Source organism: Embiotoca jacksoni, unplaced genomic scaffold (genome assembly GCF_022577435.1).
Source record: "Embiotoca jacksoni isolate LCO1_2020_lvr unplaced genomic scaffold, fEmbJac1.0.p SCAF_9, whole genome shotgun sequence".
NCBI classification, from domain to species: domain Eukaryota; kingdom Metazoa; phylum Chordata; class Actinopteri; family Embiotocidae; genus Embiotoca; species Embiotoca jacksoni.
In genome coordinates, this window is record NW_027185447.1 from 20,700,863 (window position 1) to 20,723,000 (window position 22,138).

The 22,138-nt window shown below is 45.8% G+C and overlaps 1 protein-coding gene across 2 annotated transcripts in view; it reads left to right on the top strand.

Annotated features, from left to right (window-relative positions):
• Positions 1-443: 443 nt before the first annotated feature.
• Positions 444-22,138, top strand: part of LOC138193377 (pleckstrin homology domain-containing family G member 5-like) — a 50,898-nt gene continuing 29,203 nt past the window's right edge. The window contains exons 1-2 of one of the 2 annotated variants that reach the window (XM_069141379.1): positions 444-925; positions 21,760-21,839. In XM_069141379.1, coding sequence (XP_068997480.1) covers positions 844-925; positions 21,760-21,839 — 162 coding nt within the window. In that variant the 5' untranslated portion in view covers positions 444-843. Of the gene's footprint in view, positions 926-10,522; positions 10,719-21,759; positions 21,840-22,138 lie in introns of those variants that run through there. The other variant, XM_069141378.1, reaches the window with a different exon arrangement.

Sequence of the window (22,138 nt, forward strand, 5' to 3'; positions counted from 1 at the left end):
CCACTGGAGAGAGAGAGAGAGAGAGACTGCATTGAGTCTTTGTGGGATCCAGGTTGTCTGAATGAATGGAGGAGGGAACCGATGGTAGATCGGGGAAGTCGGCGAGACGAGGCGGCGGACGGCGGGCGTTCAACTCCAGCTGGAAGTTACGAGAAGGAAACCCAACCTCGGACCTGCAGCTTTAAACACCCAGAAGTGTTTTTTTTTTATTTATTTTTTTTTAAATCCCATTCCCGCAGTACGACCGAGCTTCACCAACAGACTCTTTTTTTTCTCCCCCCCCCCAGTTTACGTCGAGAAGATTTCTTTCCTGCATGTGTGCTGCAGGCAGCAACAAGTCATTTGCAGCTGCGGCTCTGCACCGTCAACATCGGTGGGAACTTTTCGTCGTGTGCATGGGAGAGAGAGAGAGAGGGGAGAGGGGGGGGGGGGGTATGCTTTTCTTTTCTCTTCCCCGGTGCATTCACCGTGATATGAGCTGCAGCATTGTGCTCGCCGCCGAGCAGCAGATCCCCACAGCCTGAGTTGGGGGGGAAAAAAAAAAAAGCAAAAAAAAAAAAAAGCACTGCGTTTTTATTTTTTTTATTTTTAAGGACGACAGTGTGGGGATGGAAAAAAAATTACAATAATATTAATTAAAAAAAAAAAATGGCTTAGAGACGAGACAGGACTTTCGAATCTAAACATTTGTGGCTGGTTACAGCGTCGAGCCTGCACCCACCGACGGACAAAACCTGCGAGGACAGCTGGTGTTGTGTGCAGGGAAAACGGGGGCTTTTTCTTTTTCATTTCTTTCTTTTTTTTTTTTTTTTCTCTCTTCCAAGAAAAGGGTCGCATGCATAGATGGTACCAAATAAGTGGACCATGAATTCAGTTCTGCACAAGTCGCCGCCGAGGAGCTGGCTCGGTCTCAGACTACGACTCAGTAAGTACAAACATTCATGAAGTCACATACAGTATTGATCACCCTTTTTATACATATATATATATATATATTAATGCAACAGCTTTTTGGATATGTCGAGGATATAAAAAAAAAAAAAAAAAATCAGTCACCTGCATGCATATTCTTACATATTTGAACTGTGAGTCTGTCTTATGCACCACCAGCTCTTTTGTGTGTCATTGCTTTTTTTTGTGTGTTTTTCCTCCAGTCATCAAAGTTTAATGGTTGGATTTTCGGCAAAGTCACCTGAGTAATTATTCCAGCTGGGGCTCTTTTTTTTTTTTTTCTCTCTATGTTAAATCGAGAGGACAGTACACTCTGATCTGAAGCTCTCCACTTGATGAAGCATCAGTGTACACTCAGATGATGGATATTACCTCTTGTAAATCTCCAGCTGATACAATTTTACTGCAGGTTTTTTTTTTATTCTTTGCTTTCTGCACTCCTCTGGTCTCCCCCCCTCCCCCCCCCTCACTAATAACTTAGATCTGTCCAGATGTTTTCACGCCAAAATACTGCATCTTTTTTTTTTTTTTTCAGATTGCACAAGTTGAAAAAGACAAAACATTAAGCTTTAAAAAAAAAAAAAAAGGCCTGAATGACTGTTTTTTTCTGATTAAAGCTCTTAATTGGCTGTTTGTTGCAGCTCTAATCCCTCCCCCCCCTCTCTCTCTCTCTCTTTGGTGGACTGTACATGTCCATGTGTGAAGATGTATGCAAAGGTTTGGTGGGTTCGTGCGGTGAAGTGAAGTAAGCATGGAGTTAAAAGTTGAGCGGCCTTAATTGGTCGAGTCTGGAAGCCTTCAGTGTTCCAGGCCACCGGAGTCCTAAACCCGTCTTAAACACACCGGACTAATCTGGGACCAGATGTCTCGTCTGGTCTCGGGTCCTCCGCCGACAAACAAGAAAACACCCGCTTACAAATCTCAGCACCAAAAAGTTATGCTCGTTAAAAAGCCAAAGTAAAAATAAAACATCCACATCTGTTGGGAAGAGTCTGGTTCTGGCTGAATGTTTCAGTTCAACACAGTTTTTTTTTATGTTGTCGCTTTCAAATGTCCAAATATGAGTTTGGCTGCAGGTCTTTGCAGATTACTGACACTGTTGAATTGGCTTGTGGAAACGTGGCTGACGTCTAATCTCGGTCTATGATTCACTGGTTCGTAATGTAGCTGGAAAAAAATACTGAAAAATGACTTCATGTGTCTTGTTTGGCTTGAGCGAAACCAACAAATTTAAATATTTTACGCTGGTGTGTAACAGCTGTTCAGTGTCTTTATGATTTGAAGACTTCTCGTCCACGTCGGCTTCAGAGTTTGTTCTTGAACAGCGGCTTTAAAAAAAAAAAAAAGAAGTCTGTTGAGTAGTTGGTTTTGATCATATTTACTGATCTTCATCAGTCAATAGTTTAGTTGTACATGATATTAGTAAATGGAGGTCTTTTCGTTGGAGGCAGCGGTCGACGGGACAGTAGCCGCTTTGGGGGCTTTTTGATCGTATCGCATGATCTTCGTCTTCAGACGGAGTTTGCGTCAAATTGTAAATGACCTATTTTCCGTTTTTGTCTTTCTCGTCCCACGTCGGCTTACGAGCTGACGTTCGTCTTCACCTTGGGTAAAAGGTTCTCGCCTTCGGCAGGTTCGGTTCAGCGGCCGCTCCGGAGCTTTCCGTCGCATCGCATGATCTCCCTCGGCAGGTGGAGTTTTGCCCAGAAAGCGGTCATAAAGAAATGGAAGCGGAGTGCGTCTGTACGATGATAATCGGGTCTGGAACAGGCCTCTAAAACGGACCTCATGGTGGGATTATTTTTCTCAGCGGAGAGTTGTGTGGGGAGGGGGGGGGTTAATCTGAAAAAGATGCCGAGCTCGGCGGGGAACACGCGGGAGGGTTCAGAGTTTCTGCTGCAGCGCTGCAGCCGGACTCCACCGGGTGTCATTTTGGGGCGTACGGGTGCGTTGGGTGGTGTTGGCCGTTACAGTTTAAACTTCCTCCTCTGCGACGTCTCTCCATTGTTTCAGTGTCACTTCCTTTGTCTTCTCCCCTGTTTTGCATGTCTGCCTTTTCCTGGTGCCACTTCAGGTCACCGTTTGCTCTGCTTTTTTTTTTTTGGGGGGGGGGGGGGGGGGGGGGGGGGGGGGCTTGGTTGTTTCTCTGCCGAAGCATATATTATCCCGGTTTCATGTGCCATGTCGTAACTCATCCTAATTTTGTTTTTAAGTTGGTTTTTTTTTTTGCAGCTTTTACTTGTTTTTTACTTGAACTTTGTTTTTGTTTTTTTGTTTTTTTGTTTTTTTTTACTGAAAGACTTCACGTTTTCTTGCACCACAGCAACCGCTGATCATCATTTCAGTCGGTTTTCTCTCTGGTTGAATGCGATACGCGTCACCGACGGGACAGATCAGGCACCGGTGCAATGACCCTCCTCCTCGTGTCTGACGGAAAAAAAAAAAAAAAAAACGCGCTTCCTTCCTTGCAATCTCATCGTTTCTGCGCTGGTACTTCCTGCATGTGGATTTAACCCCAGCAGGGTCTTGTATTTGAACAAAGATGAAGCAATTATTTTGTCGTAATTGAACAACCTTTTTTTTTACCCATAGATGTGCCAGCAAGTTATTTCTTGTCTTAGACCCAAATTATGTCAAACTGTGTTCAATTTACAAGCTCAAGCAAATCTTAAATACGAGTAGCGATGTGTTGAATTTTGGTTGTGCTGATCAAAATGTAGTTAATAAGTGTAGCTGGATAAAAAGAAAACTCGAAACAATAAATAACATGTTTGTTTATAGATTGACCAAAGTGCATTTCATGAGTTTACCCACTGGACTTTTAAAAAGGGATTATACCATTTTTTATCAACTCAATTTATTAGTTTAAAGTTAAAACGCAAGAAAATTGGCATCGTTTTTATGCAACCGAGGCAAATGTAAGTAACATTTGGTGCTAAAGCAGTTGTTCATTGTTTTTTTTTTAAATGTTGGCACTAAAATGACCTCGTGAGCGCAAATCAAAACATTCGATAAATGACTGGAAAGATGCAGCAAAGCATCGTGAGCATACAAATGACGTAATCTCTTGTTGATGTGAAAGAAAAATAGATTTGAAACACTTTTAAACAGATGATAAGAAAGCGGTGTTCATCTCAGCAAGAAAATGTGGAACTGTTCCTTTAACGCGCTAAATTTCAGGCGAGAATCACGGCGTCCCGCGGGTAGAACGAGCGCCTGCGCGTGATTACTTGCGTCCTTTTTGTCACGAAGACATCGCAGCGCTCGTCTCCTTTTTTTTTTTTTTTTTTTCCCATCATCCTCTTCTCTTACAAAAGGGACTCCCGGGAGACTCGGACGGCGAGCAAGAAGCCGACGCTGTACCTCCCGCTCTCAACTCGGGCTCCTCTTTCCCCGTCGTTCACGGCTCTTTGTGTCCTTGTCGTTCTCATTTTATGGCCCGGTGCTTTACGTCTAGCAGCGTGTTTTCACAGCTTCGTATTTCATATTTCAGAGGGTGCACTACTCTTCGTCCCCGAGGGGGTATATTCTTTCCCACTGAGCTGTTTCGCGTCATCGTACAGCGAGTGAAAGTGTTCTTTGCCTCGTGCGTGCGGCATCGCCCGGAGGGCGGAAAAGCCTCGTGTATTTGGTCATCGGCCAGTGCAGAGCTAAAGTCGTGCTTTTTTTTTTTTAAATTTAAATTGTTTTATTCGTAAATTACAACCTCAAACAAATTTAAAGAGACTTGCATGGAGAAAAAAAACAAACAAACAAACAAATAAATAAATAACCCCGTCCAGGCTGTCGGAAGCTTCATTTAGACCAACGGTCGAGCTGCTTCTCTTCAAACTGAGCAGAAGATAATTAAAGGAGCTGTGTTAAGGTCACACACACACACACACACACACACACACACACACACACACACACACACACACCTTCTTTAACCAGAAACACGACTGCAGATGTTTACCTCTGGCTGTATCCCTCCACCCCGGCTAAATGACTGTTTACGCGCGTCGCAGCCCTCCACGCGACAATCACTACTTCTGCCGGGGAATAAGTGTTTTTGATTCCCGTCTCACTCTGTCATCGGCCTCTCGGCGGCAGCACCGCCCTCTGCAATTTCACCCAGATTGTTTCAATTATGGGATTATTCCCGTTCAACGCGTCGGAGAGCGGTTGTCCGTCGCTCGGAGCCCGCTCGGTTTAGGGAACGGACGGCGCTCCGGTGGAGCCGTGCGAAGTCTCACCGGCCGTGGCGTCGGTTAGCCCGGACGGAGGGACGGGGAGGTTTTCCCAACACGTCGACGGAGTCTTAAGAGGAAGAGTCTTTAAAAGGCTTTTGAAGGTTTTGAAGGCACCGACCGATCAGATTGTGAATAGAGTTGAAACCACGCGTTAAATTCCCCATTCAGGATGAGCTGTGATAACTTCATTGATCGTCTGACTTTTTTTTAAATTGAATGATTAATGGTTTAAAAACTCCAGAAATGACAATTTCCTTAAAGTGAAGTATTTGTTTGACAAACAGTGAAAAAAAAACCAACAACCTCCGTTTAAAATGATATAAAAGCAGCAAACTACGAACACCGAAGAAGCTTCAGACGCGGGAATAATCGAAACGGTCGCCGGTTGACTTTCTTCTCAGCCGGCGAACACATTCAACATCTATTCATTAAACTGGTATGTCGGCTTCGTCCCTGTGAGCTCGTTATCGTGCCGACACCGCAGCCTCCGCTCGGCGTCCTCACAGCCGTGTCGTCCGTCTGTCAGCGGCTCCTGAAACCGGAGCAGCTGGACAAACTGTCCTCTCCACGCTGACGGTAGAAATTCAGTGGGCAGAAGGAGTTCTGTATGAATTATTTATGTATGGATGAACTGATTTATATTGATTAGAGAGCGGAGTAGAGTGAAACCAGACGGCCGCGGGGAAGCTCGATGAGTCATTAAGGAGATGTGATACGTGTCCAAAAAAAACCACACCTTTTTAAAAATGGTTTCTACGGGGACCGTCTTTCAGTCAGGTTAGCAGCAACGAGGTCGTGATAAGATAATAAATATAGATGAATAAATGTCCTGGTAAAGGCCGGACCGCAGACTGTATATAAAAACGGATGTGTAGCTTCCGGGTCTGAAAATATTCAGCTAATGCTGAAGTGCCTTAAGCTGCAATACCACCGAGTGCCACTAGAGGTCGGCTCCAAAAAGTCTCTGGCTCCACAGACTCCCATTCAACTTCTCTCATGAAATGATTGTTCGCTAAAGTCGCTCCTTCGTATTAGTTTAATGGAGGTCCATCTGAAACCCCAGCTTGTCCAAATATGGTCACTTCCTGCTCCGAACCTGCTTCATAACGTCCGGTTCCGCTTGGACTGAATTTCTGTCCACATGAAGACGTAGACGCAGTCTGCGCTTGGAGGACGTTTTTGAAGTGGCTCTTTTGACAAAAACAAAGAAATGTTTCCGAATCTTCCCCTTCCACACGGACAAGCCTCAAACTCGTCTCCGTCCCGCCGGCTGCTGGAGGGTTAACCCTCGGCCCGTTTGGTGGCCCACCTTGCCCCTCCCGCCCCAACCTATGGGCACGCACCAGCCTTCAACTGCACTTCCTCTGTCAACACTTCGGCTAGCACCACCCCCCCCCCCCCCCACCCACACCCACACCCCCACCCACACACCCCCACACACACTCCAACAGGCTCATTTACAGTCTTGTCGTACTGCCGCCGCTCACACACTCATTCCTCAACACACCATTAATACTTCAGTGAGTGTGATTCTGTCGAGCCGCTGCTCATTCAGACTCGGCACACGACGGAGCTTCTTTCTTTTCTCTTTTTCCTTTCACTGCTATTTCTGGCTCGCGTTAGAATAAATCAGAGGGAGCTGCTGAGCTTAACGTAACGATAACTCTTGTTAATTGTTACGCGAGGTGTGTTTACTTGCAAAATCTATACTGCGCGGAGAAATAATGAAACATTTAGGAAAGAATTCGCACATTGCCGAGAGCTCGATGAGAAGATTGATACCCCGATCGTGTTTTTTTTTTTTTTTCTTTCCCTTCCATTATAACACTCGGGCTCAGCGGCTGAGTGCTTTTTTTTTTTTTCACAGAGCTCGAGGCGAATGAACACCAAGAAAAAAAAAAAGTATTTTCTGAGACTGCGAGCAGTGCCGAGTGTGTTCAGTTTAAGCTGTTTGTCAGTCAGTAAATGCTACAACTCCTCAAGACCGCAGCCGAGTTCCCGGCGCTGGCTCTGCTACCTGCTGATTAGAGTGAACGAGGTTAGCGAGCAGCCGTCTTTGCTGCTTCGGAGCCGTTTGGTGGACGCTGGAAAACGACTAAGGAGGAGCGACTTCTGCTAACGACACCGAGATAACTTATTGACTTTGAGTTTTGTGAGAGAAGTTGAATGGGAGTCTACGGTGGCTCTTTGGAGCTCGGACCTCTGGTGGCACTCGGTGGTATTGCAGCTTAAGGCGCTTCCACGTCGGCCTCATTTTTCAGACCCGGAAGCTACGGACACTTTTATATATAGTCTTCGCTTTAAGGTTTAACGACAGTGGTTTTCCATTAACCTTAATGGTCTCGCTTAAGGTGGACTGAACTTTTAAGGTGGACTCTCTATTCTCATTTTACTGACGGTCATCAGCAACTCCTAAACAAAGAGAACAAAGAAATGTCAGACTTTGTCATGTATTGTATATTAAAACCAGTCAAATTCTTGTAAACCCAGCTGCTGGCCCTCAACCCAGCTGCTGGCTCGGTTCAAAAGGCAAAAATAAATAAAAATAAAAATCTGCCTTTCATCACCTGTAGAGTTCACCAAATTACTGCTCTGAAACCTGCCGGAGGCAGCGGAAAAACTCGCGGGGCCTTCGGCGTCACCGCAACTCATTTCAGTTTGCATAAGGATTAAACACACAAGATATATAACGTGTTCATCAGTGAGGTGCTGATGGATTTTTTTTTTTTATTATTTGTATTTTTGGACAGCAGCAGACGAGCTGTGTTCCTTTGCGCTGTGCTCATCATCTCCTGGCTGCAGCTTCATACTCACCGGACAGATGGTACCAAGCTTCCAGCATTGATATGTGCGACGTCTCGGATGATACGATCAAACCCACGACACACCGCCGTCCTCTTCAGAAGACGGCGTCACTGGGCTGGTGTTCGTTGGGCTGCTGGGAGATGCACACTTGTTTGCCCATAAACTGCTGGATGCCACATTTGGAAAAAGTTATCAGATGAAATGATTGAAAATCTCGAACAGCTGTGCACGATGCAGAATGGATCTGACTCGATCTGATCAGAAACCCGGTGACACTACGTCCCGCCCACCGACAGCTGTAACCTGAACTGCACCACAGGCCTGTCAATCAAACAGACACCCCCTCAAAAACACAGCTTTTTGACGCTTATTTTCGAATTAACGACGGGATTATTTTCAGATGGACCGCCAGGAAACTAACAAGAAGGAGCGACTTTAGCGAAGAACACCGAAATCACTCGTGAAAAAAATTGGTTTGACATCGAATTTAATGAGAGAAGTTGAACGGGAGTCTAAGGAGGCTTTTTTTTTTTTTTTGGAGCCGACCTCTAGTGGCACTCGGTGGTATTGCAGCACAAGGAACACTTTTATATCCGGTCTACGAGCTTGACCCATGCTTGACCGTTTAGTTTTTGGAAATCTGTCCCAAACCTTTTGACAGTACAACATTATAACTTGACACATATTCAGAGCTCTATATATGCAATGTTGGTAGAAACAGTAGATTCTGCAGAGTCCATTTCTAAATGAATTCGCTACGACTTTTTTTCCCCCCCATAATCTTCATGTCAAAACTGCATTTGGATGTTGGTACTAGTGCCACAATGGAACCGGTATTTTCTGGTCTTAAAAGAGACCTCTTTCTGAAAGGCCGATCTGATGGCTGATGATGAAAGCGAGGCTGCCTCGATACCTCATCTGCTTCCCGCTTTGTTTCTGTAGTAGGTGGAAATTGGCCCTCGTGTTTGCAGACCCGGTTCTCATGCTGCACGACTGCTCTCTTCATTAAAAGGGAAGCCGCGCGCTCAAAGCTGCTTCAGATTATTACCATATGTCTGCAAAGCCCAGAGCTGAGCAGCAAACCGGCTCCCATCCTACCCTCTAATTTCTTATCCCAAAATTGGACATGTGGGTCGCTATGTGTGACAACGTCCCTCCCTTCCCCCGGCCGGCGCGCTACGTTCTCACAGTATTTCTTCTCCCGTTTTAGATGCATAATAGCAGTGCATCAGCCTTTTAAGCAACGCCGGGGAAAATATTATGCCTCGACTTGAGATATTGGACGGCGTGTTGTTGTAACCCTTCAGCTGTTTTTCGGGGATATTAGAAAAGTGGAGCTCATTGTCTCCGTTTTTTTTTTTTTTTTTTTGCAACAAGACTCCAATGTGTGCATTGTACCTCCCCAGAAATAACTGATCTCATCCACCACAGAGCTGCCGCATTCATTAAAAAAAAAAGAAAAAAAAAAAAAAGGCATAAATCTCGCAGGAGACATAAAGGGCGCGGGCACTAATCAATGCAGAAAAATGTCCGCCTTTTACAGTCGGGGCAAAACATAAAGAAAAGTCCATTTGGGGATGTAGGAGGAGGTTTAAAAAGAGAGCTTTGTGTCGTCCGGTCCAGAAGCCATTGGCCCAGACTGCCCGTCCCGGCATGCAACTCACCTCTGCATGAATACAACACTTGTCCGATGGAGTGGGCAGAAAGGCCCCCCTATCGCCGGGAGAATCCTACACAGGGCTTTAACATGAGCAGCCTGCCTCGCACTCGAGTTTTGCGCACTTTGAGGGACTTTGCCGCGGACAAAGTCGAGACTCAGGGAAGGCGGCGGCGGCGGCGGAGGGAAACGCTACTCGCTCCCGGGGATAAGATTGCAACACCTTTTAGCAGTTGGACGTCTGTAATTTGGTCAGGAATAGCTCGGGTAAATGGATTAGAGGAGGTGCTTGACAGCTCCCGGTGGGTGGCTTTTAGAGGATGATTAGTGGAGAACTTGAAAAATCTACAGTATCAACAGGAAGGGAGAGAAGGAAGGTTCAGAGACGTGTGTTGGGCTTAGAGAAGGACAATCGGTTTCGGTATCACTTGTTGCCCTCTTAAGACTTGGCCGTCGAAACCCGGACGGCAGCGATGAAACTTGTTCCCATTGGAGAGTTGAAGCTGTTCCTCCCGGGAGATGTAACGGATGGTACTTGAGGGAAGGTTGTTTTTTGTTTGTTTGTTTGTTTTTTGTTTTGCTCCCTTGGACCGGCCCCGAAGTAGAATCGGCCTCAGACAGAAGGTTCGAAGCAAGTTTTATCAAGTGCAAAATCTGGATGAGGTCATTGTGCAGGTGGAGATTTTGAATGAACGTGCCGGCGGTTGGAGCCGAGCTGGCCGGCAGGTTTTATCTTTGAAGATGGTCGATGGGAAAGCCAAATTTAAAGGATTATTTTTCGGGGGGGTTGGTGGTGGTGGTGGTGGGAGGAGGAGGGGTTCAGGGGCTGGTTATATCAGTTCCACAGGGGGACAACAGTATGAGACAGGTTCAGTTTTGGGGGGTAATGACTTTGACCCGTGAAGTTATACCCATTACCGTAAAGCAGTAGCTGGTCGAAGACGTGACGATGTTCCTGTACTGGAAGAAGCGTGGCGCGTACGAGCTGGAGACTTTGCCGCCGCCGCTCACTCCAGCGGGGATAGAGCGCTACTCCTGGTCGTCGTCCCTGGACGTCATCCACGACCCGTGTGGTAAGACCACGTTTTGGGGATTTGTGTTTTGCGCGTTTTCCACAGTGAAACAGGAGGCCGAGGCGTGAGTTGGTTTATTTCGGATAGCACGCGAGCAAAGACTGTTTTGGGCAGTAAAGAACAAAAAAATGGAATTACAAAGGGTAAAATCGATAAGTTTTTTTTAAAATTGTCATCAGATTAACAAAATTAATAAATCCCGTTTGTTACCCGCTTTAAAACGTCACCTTACGTTGAACCTTTTGCGGCATCGACTGAATTGCTTCATCGTCTTGTCGTTTCAACACCCGGGCTACGTCCACGCCAACGAATAACTTTTCTATGTTTGCGAGGGAGTATAAATCAAATAAATTTGCTCTTGAGAAAAAGTCAAGTTCAGGTGCCATTATTGAAGTCAAGTTAAAAAAAAATTGAAACAAAATGTACTCGTACAGTTGTTTAAAAGTAAAACACAGCGTAGAATCACAATCTTGACAATAAATAAATAATAAATGAAAAATGTTACGGTAAAATGATCCGTCGTGTGCAAAGGTCAACTGACTGAAACGCGATAAATTAACAGGAGAGAAGTAATCTGACGTGAATTTGAAATATAAGTTGACAGTAATGGCGTTGCATTGTGTAGAAATTCCATCAGGAAGGGGAGGAACTGGATGTCCAAATGGTCGCAGATATACAAAATAACATGATTTATTACATCATGAAAGAGTTTAGACTGAAAATGTTCAGAACTAACGACCTTCAGCCTCAGATGTACCTACCGTTCGGTGCCAGTCAGCAAAAACTGGCACTGAACTAAGATGGCGAACGTGTCGATCGCTGTACCCGCTAAACGTCAGCGCGTCGGCGTTGTCGTCGCACGGTAGCGTGCTGACGTCAGCGTTTAGCTCGAGGCGATGCTGCGACCCGGCCGGCGAAGCTTCAAGTCTTGTTTTTGTGGTCGGAAACGAGCGAAACTCTGTTCGGTTTTACTTGTGATTTCGTCTGCTCGCGCGATCCGGTCCGCTTGCATTTTGAGCTGCGGATTTCAGCCCCACTGTGGAAAGATCTTCTTTTTTCTTTTTCTTTTTTCTTTTTTCTCGCTGCGCCGCTCTTCCGTGGAAAGCACTCGGTGACCTTTCATGAAGACGGCCTCGCACGAGGCAGAAGAGAAAGGAGAGAGCGGATGAAATATTTACCGCTGAAGAAGTGCACGGCTGGCCTGAAACGCTCCCCCCACCGCCCCCCCACCGAGAGGAGCTTTCCTGACGTGTGTGGGGGGGGGGGGGGGGCGCTCGCTTTTCCGTTGTGCCGCCCGATTTATGCCATTACTGAAAGGGGGGAAGTGATAACGCAGCGCTGCGGAGGAATGTTCTTCATCCTGTCCTCTCGGAAAACCCGACTACGACTCGCCCGCTGAGGCCGAGAAAAACAGGTCCGCCACGGAGGCAGCAGCAGAGCTTTGATCCTCACCTTTTCACCATTTCTGCAATAAAGCCCTGAGATTTCACCAAAAACAAAACAAACCAAAAAAAAAAAAACAACCCACGTTTCGGCCCTCGTGGCCTTTTTTAGCCTGCCGGCTTTAAGATATCGTCCTTTTCTTCCAAATGCAACAGAATACAAATCAAACACCACCGTGTTAAGATGCTCACAGTGAAAACATGTTGTGGGGGTGGGGGGGGGAACCCCACGTCAATCCCACCCAACCACAACCATCTCGGACGGCGCTAAGCGCAAGATGCAGCAGCGGTGCCCCTCGCAAAAAACAAAATCAGAATATTTGCACGTTGGGAAACAAGAGCTGAAATTAAAAATGGCTAAAAAAAACCTTCAAAACGCCAAAAAGAACCAATCAGGCCTTCCTCGTGGCATGAATCAAATCTTCCTCGAAACTTTTCTATTTTCAGCGCCTAGGTTGCTGCTTGGACCTTGTTTTTGTTGTTGTTGTTGTTGTTGTTTCCCTTTCTGACCAAGCAGTAACAAACAGTGACGTCAACCGTTGGTTTGTGAACGGCCATTACGAAGCCTCGAGTTCGGATTTTGGTCCGGCGCCATCTTGCTATTTCGGAGCGGTTTGGAGCGGGAAGTGACCATATTTGGATGAGCTGGAGGAGGAGGAGGAGGAGCTAGCGGCGGATCTGACCCCATCTGATTGGAAACCTGACGATTACTCCTTCCCGCCCACTGATAGCAAAAAAAACTGACTGCACCACGTGCCTGTCAATCAAACAGACACGCCCCCAAAAACAGGGCTTATTTTCTAATTAACAACGGGATTATTTTCAGATGGACCGCCAGAAAACTAATGAGAAGGAGCGACTTTAGCAAACAACGCTGAGATAAATAATTATCGACTTTGTATTTCGTGAGAGAAGTTGAATGGGAGTCTATGGAGCCGGAGGCGTTTTGGAGCCGACCTCTAGTGGCGCTCGGTGGTATCGCACTTTACGGGGAATTCTGCATTGGACTCACTTTTCAGACCTGGAAGCTACGTCCACTTTTGTATACAGTCGGCGGTTCTGACAGGGATTTTGAAAACGGTTTGGTAGCGGAAGGAAAGGAGAACGTCGAGCACTGCAGTCGGCCAAAGCCAACATTTTACATCCAGTGAGTCACACTCGATCCAGTATGAACGGATCCAGGTTGTTTGGTGAGTCATAATTTGGGTTCTGGAAAACCCACCGGTTTATCTCGGCTCCTGCTTTCTTGCTGTACACAACGTTAACCATGCAAGTCTAAAATATCCCGGGCACGCTCTGGCATTCCTCAGGTCACGCTCAGCCACGGGTTCCAGTAACAGCAACTCTCTTATTTTGCTTGAAGTTTAGCGCCAATAAAGCCCATAAAAAGAAAAGGCCAACACAAAAGGCCACATGATTGTATCAGAAAAAAACTCGACCAATTACTGTACTTTCTGACAAATGCCTCCAACTATTCAAGCTATGTATTAATCCCCCTCATGACGCCGCTTCAATACAGCGGCAGCGTATCGAGTTTTCGGCTAATACTTAATGTATGACTCATGTAGACTCCAGATATGCATGGATAAGACTGTAGGGTGGTGTATTTATATAAAAAAAAAAAAAAAAAAAAAATTTTTTTTTTTTTTTTTTTTTTTTTTTTTTAAGTGAGTCATGCGGAGTGAGTCGGATATTTGTTCTTTTCCATGTTGTAAATTGAAAATGGTGGACCGCTCCTCCACCCGTGCGTGGAACAGTTTACACTTGTTGTTCTGTGGTCTTTGTGTTTTATACATTGGCTTCGCTCGGCTTCGCTCAGATGTGGCGGAGAGGGGGCGGGAGAGTGTGCGATGCACATGTGTGTTTTAACCACTATGGGGGTAAAACAACATGAAGCAAAGAGGGGGCTGCGTTCTGCCCCCGCCGCCACCGAAGCCTCCGCATTGGAAACAGCTGCAAACCTGCTCGTGTTTTAAGAGTCTGCTCGCCAGGCCTGCACTCAGCCACCTGTAGAGCAGGACGGTGGGGTTTCAACTGGAAGGGAAGCTTTGGGCCGTTAGTCATCGAGCACAGCTCTGTGGCCACGTTTCAAACGTGGAGTTTTGGAGGTCACTTGCGGGTTAAGTTGAGATTCCAAAATAACATAAACGCACATTTTTGTGTCGTTAAAAGGATTTCCCTCACGACGGATTTTGTGGATGGGAATTTCTACTGTTTGAAATTCGCTCAGAACTATTCGATTACGGATGTTTTTCTTCTTCGTACTGTGTGTTGACGGCGGCTGTCGGGCAGCTCTTGGGCGCATCGCCGCCACCTCCTGACGGGAGTAACGCGTAACAAGCAGGCGCCAGTCAAAACTGCCGTTCCTGCTGTCTACGTCCCCGATTGACGGCCTTTAAATCAAAAATATCTCATTCACTTTCTTTTAGAGAATTGGGTGAGAAGATTGATAATTTTGTCACATCTGTGCATTCAAATACGAACCAAGATAAGACTTCGATTGCGGTCTTAATGCTAAGCTGAGCTAGCTGTCCAATGGCTCTACATGGTTATTTATGTTCTCTTCTAATTTGCAGCAATAAGTTGAATAAGCACCAAACGTTCCTAAAATGTTAAACTACTCCTTTAAAAATGTTTTTTTTTTCCAGTAACACAAGATATCAATTCTCCAGAATTACTTTTTGAATGTTTTGCACATATTTGACAATGGTTAGCCAGAAGTTTCAGGAGAAATTATACAGAAATATTGCTCCACATCTGTCCATCTTTTACCCAGTGCACGCCAATAGACGTTCTTCTCTTTGTGATCAGCTCCTTCCACTTTCTATGTCTTCTATTATCTAACTTTTCTCTCTGCCGCCACCTTCGCGTGCTCTCGTCTCTTTGCCAGCTTTCTCTGCCCGAGCGCCGTCCACCTGTCTGCCATCTGTGTTCGTCTTTCCATAACCGTCTCCTGCAGAGGAGGTGTATGTTACATTACGTATGGGGGAGGGTGGAGAGGGGAGAGGGGGGGCGGGGGGAGTAGAGGCTCTCAAAAAACATTTATGTCAAAATGAAGACAAGAGCCAAAGCCTGAGCAAACACCAGAATAAGCTCACCCCTTTTTCTTTTTTTTTTTTTTTCTCCGTGTGTGTGCCACGGTGAGATCTCACCAAACCGAAGCATTCTTTAAATTCCTCAAGAAAGAAAAAAAAAAAAAAAAAAAACGTGCGATCGGACTCGGACTCTCCAGCGAAAGGCCCGAGGTGGCTGTGGTTGAACTTTATGGGACTTTATGGACGGCGTCCCGAACCGAAAGGGGCGCAAATAATTATCTTGCGTCCGATATGCGCAGGCGCAAACTGGACCACTGGTCCAATCGTAGATTAGCGACCACAACTTCTGTGGGCGGAGCAAGCCTGTCGAGCTTTTGGAGAACTCGGTATACCGAAGTGGTGTACATGGTGGCTTTTTAAAAGAAACAATACCCCGTGTCATAAAGCCTCACTCAGACCGAAGATTCGCAAGGAGAATGAACAGTTTTAGAGTTTAAAGTTTCCGCAGCGTGAACCGTGACGTCGCCCTTCGGTTTGTGAACTGCCATTTTAAAGCTTCGAGTTTGGCCGTCGCCACCTTTGTTCTTTCTCGTGACCGTATTTGGACGAACTGCGGTGGAGCGTCTTTACTGAAAAACCTTGAGGACGGTACGCCCGCACACCGAACAAGTCAACCTAACCGGAAACACCCCCAAATATAGCTCTCCTTATATCTAATTAATGATGGAAATAGATTCAGATGGACCACCGCGACACTGATCAGAAAGAGTGAATTTAATGAATGACGCTATAATGACCTGTGGAAAAAAGTTATTGACTTTGAATTTCATGAGAGAATTTGTGTGGGAGTCTATGGAACCAGAGTGTTTTTGGAGCCGGCCCCCTAGTGGTCCTCGGTGATATCACACTTTAAGGTCATCGGCCTCATTTTTCAGAAGCAACGTCAGCTCCTTTCTACATTATGGATCTAGCAAAAGCAGTGCCTGGAAATTAAATGGTTAAAATGACAGTAATCTTCCTCAGATTAACCACCAAACTTGATTGACACGTAGTCTAATATCTTTATACTTTTGTTGTCCCCAAATTTAGTGTAAGGTTGCGTCATTACGACATTAACTCCCCACCACTATCCCCACGCATGTTTTAAGACGCTGCAATTTATATTTAGCGATCAAAAAGCCGCCGATGAGATCTCGCAACGTCTCGTCACTTCGGTGCAAAGTCTCGCGTTTCAAAGTGTTTCGGGTCATCCCAAGTTTCAAATCGTCTCAACTGGACTTAAGAGTTCGTAGGATCAAGTCTTTTTTTTTCTTTTTTTTTTGTCCAAACATAGAACAAAAGTGTGATTAATAGATTAAACGCTGCTCGTTTGCTCGAACGTAATCGGCTAACATCAGCACGTCAGCGTAAGTAGCTTACCATCTACCGGACTGACCGAGTTCACTCGCGACGCCAAAACGGTGCGCGATCAAGTCACCGCATTAGTTTGCGGGGTTACAGGTTATGATAAACAAGCGCCCTGTTTACAACGAGCACACGCACCGGTCTAGTATTTCACCCCCCAAAGGCTGTTTTCTGGATGTTATCGTCACAGTTTAGAGGAACACTGATCTGCTCTGTCCTGACCTTTACTGCAATCGGGTGGAACATTTCGACTCCATCAGCTTTCCTGAAAGCATTTTCTCAAGCAGTGTGGAAAAAGACCAAACGTATGAACACGTATTAAAACTAAGCAGCCAAACAGGGTTAAGTTGAACGAATTAACAGTTTAAACTCGTTTGTTTCCGTCTTTACTAACGACATTTGGACTAACAAGCTCCACGGTGCAATGAGAGGGACAGTTGCACTGGCAGTTGTTGTTGTTGTTGTTGCAAATGACAAACGTGCTGTTTAAAAAGTTCAATTAGCTTTCGTCCTCTGCGAACTCCACACGGTTCATATACAATAAACGTGCTCGTCTTTGTCCCTGAACAACAAGCGAATGCTTGAGGGCTGCAACTAATGAGTATTTTTTACTATCAAGGCATCTCTTCCTCATTTTAATTGATTCATAATTTCCTTTAAAAATAAAACAATATAGTGAAAAACTGCAATTTCCCCGGAGCCCGAGGTAGCGTCTTTTATATTGCTTTTTTCTTTTTTTCTTTTTAAGGTATTCAAATTACAATGATAAAAAAAAAAAAAAAAATGCAGCCATTTTTCTTAATAAACACACGTTTTTACGTTTGCCTTTTAGCAAATGCACAAAGATTCAATGGGAAACTGAAAGTCAGTCCAGAAAATCGTGTTCACGGCTGCGTTATAGTCACACGGTGGGGAAGTTGAGATTACCGAGGGGGGGAGGGGGGGGGGGGGACATTTGGTGCATGCTGCGTGCTCAAGTGTGCACGATTTCAACTCGCCTCGGCTACTCCGGCTTATTTATGGGCACCTAATGGGTCTTCGCCCGAGGCAGAGTGTCTCTGTGCGGCGAGCGGGGCCCGGCAGAGAACCCGCGTGGACGGGACGCGCCGCCGTCCCTGGAGTGCGCGAGCTCATTGTCCGCCGTCACGTGTGTTGTTCGTGCATAGTGCGTGCTCGTGTTTGTTTTTCGGCTTCATCAGCAGTGCTGAGTTCAGGAATTCCAGTTCGTCAGAGAGAGACAAAAGAGGGAGAGTCAGCAAGATGGGAGCAAGTAGGAGAAGAAGATGGGAGTGTTCAGCAGGGGGGGGAGGTTGATGTTATGGGACAGCTCAGGTTGTCATCTTTAAAAAAAATTAAAAAAAAATCATGTTTGAATGAAGGAGACTCGACGTGCAAAGTAATGCATGCAGCCGCATTCGGCCGCTGCTCCCGCTGACTCGGTTGTACGACAAGCCAAAGGTGACGCGTCAGATTTGTTGTCATGGCGATGTTACCGTAGAGCAGAGACAGCCTCACCTTTTAACCACAATTTTGCCAAAAATATTTTCCGCACGTTTTTCTCAGATGGTCTTGGATCCATTTACCGTTTGGTAAAAGCGCATTTTAGCGTACGATGTTACGAAAAAAAACAAAAACATTCAAGTTAGGGCCGCACGAGTCTGGGTCAAAGGAGAGTAATCGTGTCCCGGCTTTGAATTGAGTTCACGATTTGATTTGATACACAATTATTACGGAAGACGTATACAAAAGATGACGCCAACAAAAAAAACAACTTGATTGTGCCTGATGGAGGACGGGCTCATTAACTTTAGACAGAAAGCTGGAACCCTCTTATTTTAAGCTTAAATGCAGCGGCTTCATGAATCTGACACCGGATATTAAAACGAAGTCTCTTCTGTCTTATCTTTAATTTTTCTGGGCGTTGTTTTTTTCCCGCTGGTGTTCCTCGCGTGCTCTCGCTCGGCGGCGTGGCGCAACGCCGCGTTGTTATTTGTCGAGGGAGAAAGTAGGAGCGCTCGTTTTAAGGCAGCAGGTGTCCCGAATGAAAATGCGATAAAATTGTCGTCATTTAGAAATGAGACCACGTGGAGTCTGAATTGAAACCGAGCTTTTTAATACAGTTAGTCATAAAACGTTTTTTTTCCCCAGTGAATTTGAACTTTTAGTGCTTTCAATACATTTTTGCTCATAAAGCTGATGTTTTTTGGGGCAGCAGAAAAAAGAAAATCTATAAATGCCACAATAACATAATGCTGAACTTATTTGTCAACGCTTGCCTATGTACACATCCAGCAGACACAGAGCAACATTTATTTTGTAATTTTTTTTTTTTTCATAAATGTCTGTTTACCTGATTCATTTCAATGTAATATTAAATCTACTTTTAGCTCTTTTTTTTTTTTTTGGTCTCCACCAACTCCTGAGGGAAATATGAGGCTGTGTAGCCGGAGTTTACCAGCTACCAGCCAGCTGTCTGTCCACTATCGGGTGCTTTTGGAGACGTGTCATTGGAAACACAAACAAGCTGTGGGAGAATTAAAAAAAAAACACTAATGAAAGTGGCACGGCGAGACCAAAACAAATACATTTACAGGCCGTAACTGAGAAACATTAAACCCTCTGTGGAGCTGTGGGTACCTGTAGTCGGGGTGATTATTTTGCCTCTACAAGCAGCTTTTTTCACTTGGAATTGAAACAATTATAAACGCTTTCGTCTTCAGTTGTGACACAAGTTGATTTCAAGCGCAACCTGACCTCTAAATGTCGAGATGAACTGAGGTCTTTGGTATGTTTACTCTTCCACATCCCGATGCGACGGGACCCGGAGATCACGCCGACGAGGCCAAGTCACATTTGTTTAATGGAAAGCTGCGAAGTCTCGCTGCGGCAAAGAAAGTTCTGCCTCTTTGGGAAACACTCCATAAAAGCTTGGAGGCTCCCTCTGCAGCCTCCTGCTCGTAAAACCCGGAGGGAGCCATTAGCCCGAGGCCCGCTGGCAGAGGCCACAGTCGTTGCCGAGAGCGCATCTCGGCCTGCTTCCAGCTCAGCCGGGTCACAGGAGAGACGCTTTTTTTTTTTTCCGCTTTTTCCCGGAAGGTGGTGGAAGTTTGAGAAAAAGAAAAGACTCTGTTGGATCGCTGGAAGGTGTTCCACAAACGCTTTATAGCCTCGCTAGCGGCTCTTAAGGACGGCGGTGTTGTTCAGTTGGTTCACCGCTTCGGTTCAGACTGTAATATCTCAGCAATTACTGGATGGATTGGCATGAAATTTGGTGCAGACATTCGTGGTCTCCAGAGGATGAATCCCCGAGTGACTATGGCCTCCTGACCTTTCCGCAAACGAGGTTAAAATGGATGTTTTTTTGTTAAGATGTCTCAACAATTATTGGACGGGTTGTTATAAAGTTTCTTGCACCCGTTCATGTCCCTCTCGGGATGAATTTTGAAAACTTTGATGACCCCTAACTTTGTCTCTTGTGCCGTCACAAGGCCAAAATTGCACCAGATCCTTAATAGCCCAATAATTAAGGTAATAACCATCATGGTCACATGCCACATAACTTCATCATTCACTGTTTGTTTCCTGCCACGGCCCTTTATCTCCTGTCACCCTCTGCGCCGTCAACTGTTAAATAATGCAGCAACAACAAAAATTCACAACGTATTTAATGCTTTGGTTTATGACCAAATTCCTGCAAAAAAAAAAAAAAAATCCCGCATATTATCCAATGCTTGCGTGCTACCGTGCTGAACTAAGATTGGGATCGAAGTGACCATCGCACCGGCTAAATATCAGGATGTTAACATGGTCGTTGTGTGCACGCAAGCATGTTAAAGCGCTGCAGGGCCTCGGTAGTCTCACAGAGCGGCTAACACGTCTGCAGCCTCTTGTTTTTACTGCCATTGAGCAAATTCCCTGTGGACAGGTTGACCCTTCCCTTCCCAGCGGGGAAGCCACGGGTTCCGTGGTATGCACCAATTACAGTGTCCCCCCCCCCCTCCCCCCCCTCCTCCCCCCTCCTCCCACGAGCACCCTTGACCCGCCAGCGTAGCTGTAGCCAAGTGGATGACTCGAGGTGACTTGTTTCCGTACGCCAGCGCCGAGCAGAGCCTCCGCTCTTTTATCATTTCCTTTCACGGTGACAAAACATTGTTTGAAGTCGGCCTCGAAGTTCAGCCGCTAAGTGACTTTGTTTTCTCGCAGCCCGGCCCTTCTGCGCGATGATTTACTGATGATATTTCAACGGTGACATTATTATGAAGCGCTAGTCCGACCTCACCAGAAAAAAAAAAAAAAGTTTTACTATAAAAGTTCGGTCCCGCTTTGGGAACTGGAGACTTTTTGCAACGAGCACTCCTTTTCTGTGTCCCCCCCACCCACCCACCCCATCGCGCTTCCACCCCTTTTCCTCGCTCTTACTTTCTCCTTTCTGCTGCACGCGTGTCTTCTGTTTTTGTCATTAGGCAGACGGATAAATCCTGGTGCGCTCAGCGCCCTCTGTTATGATATCTTTATCGTGTGTGTGTACGAGTCGAAGATGTAGATGTAAACTCTGCCTTTTATCATGCCCTCGATGCGGCGTCGGCCTACCCGTCGAGTAGATTTTTGAAGGTTTATTTGACAACGGCGATTTGTTATTGTGCAGCAGAGAGTGCAGCGAACTTACCCGCGACGAGTGCACTTTCGCACAAAAAAACAAAACAAAACAAAACAAAACAAAAAAAACCCTCCCAGAACGGGGTTTCCTCTCATTTGCTCCATTTTCTTCCTGTCTCCGTGGCCCGTTTATTCGTTTCTCTCTGATCTCCTCCCAAAAACACACCCCACCCTCTTCCCTCTGTTTACCTTTCCGTCAAGAAATCTCCTCAACCAAAGTTCTTTCTTTCTTTTTTTTTTTTTTTTTTTTCCTTTTATTACACGGTTCCTCTATTAGTGTGCGAGAGTGTTTTCTCGTGCTCACCCTCCCTCCGCCGTCTTTTCTCTCTCCGTCCTTATATAAACACAGGCGGTGACTTAAGTCTTGGTGTCTACGACATGTTTTTACAGCTTTACCAAGAAAGGTGCGTTAATGGACGTGCGGCTCGCTGGGTGGCTGCTTTGGTGTTTTTTTTTTTAGTGATTTGAGAGAGATGTCAAATTGACCGGCGTGCTTTGTTTCAGATGACAAACCTGTCCAGGAGGAGGAGGACGGCGTCCTGTGCCAGCACCCCGAGTGTCCGGAGCGCCGCAGGGCCTCCAAGGTAAGACCCTTAAAACTTGAAAGGGAAGTCTGCTGCAGGGACGGATTTTAACCAACAGGAACGACAGGTTTACCGCGATGTCCTGCTGAAGTCTTGGATCATATTTTCTTTCCTGGATTTAAACTCTTAAAGGAACAGTTTGATGTTTTGGGTGATGTGCTTGTTCGCCTTCTGGGCGATGCTTAGATGAGGAAATTGATGCAAGTGTCATGTCTGTCCATAAAATACGAGGCTAGAGGTTAGCTTAGCGTAGGGAACAGCCAGTTCTCCAACCGGGAGTTTAGAAAGTCTCTGTTCGT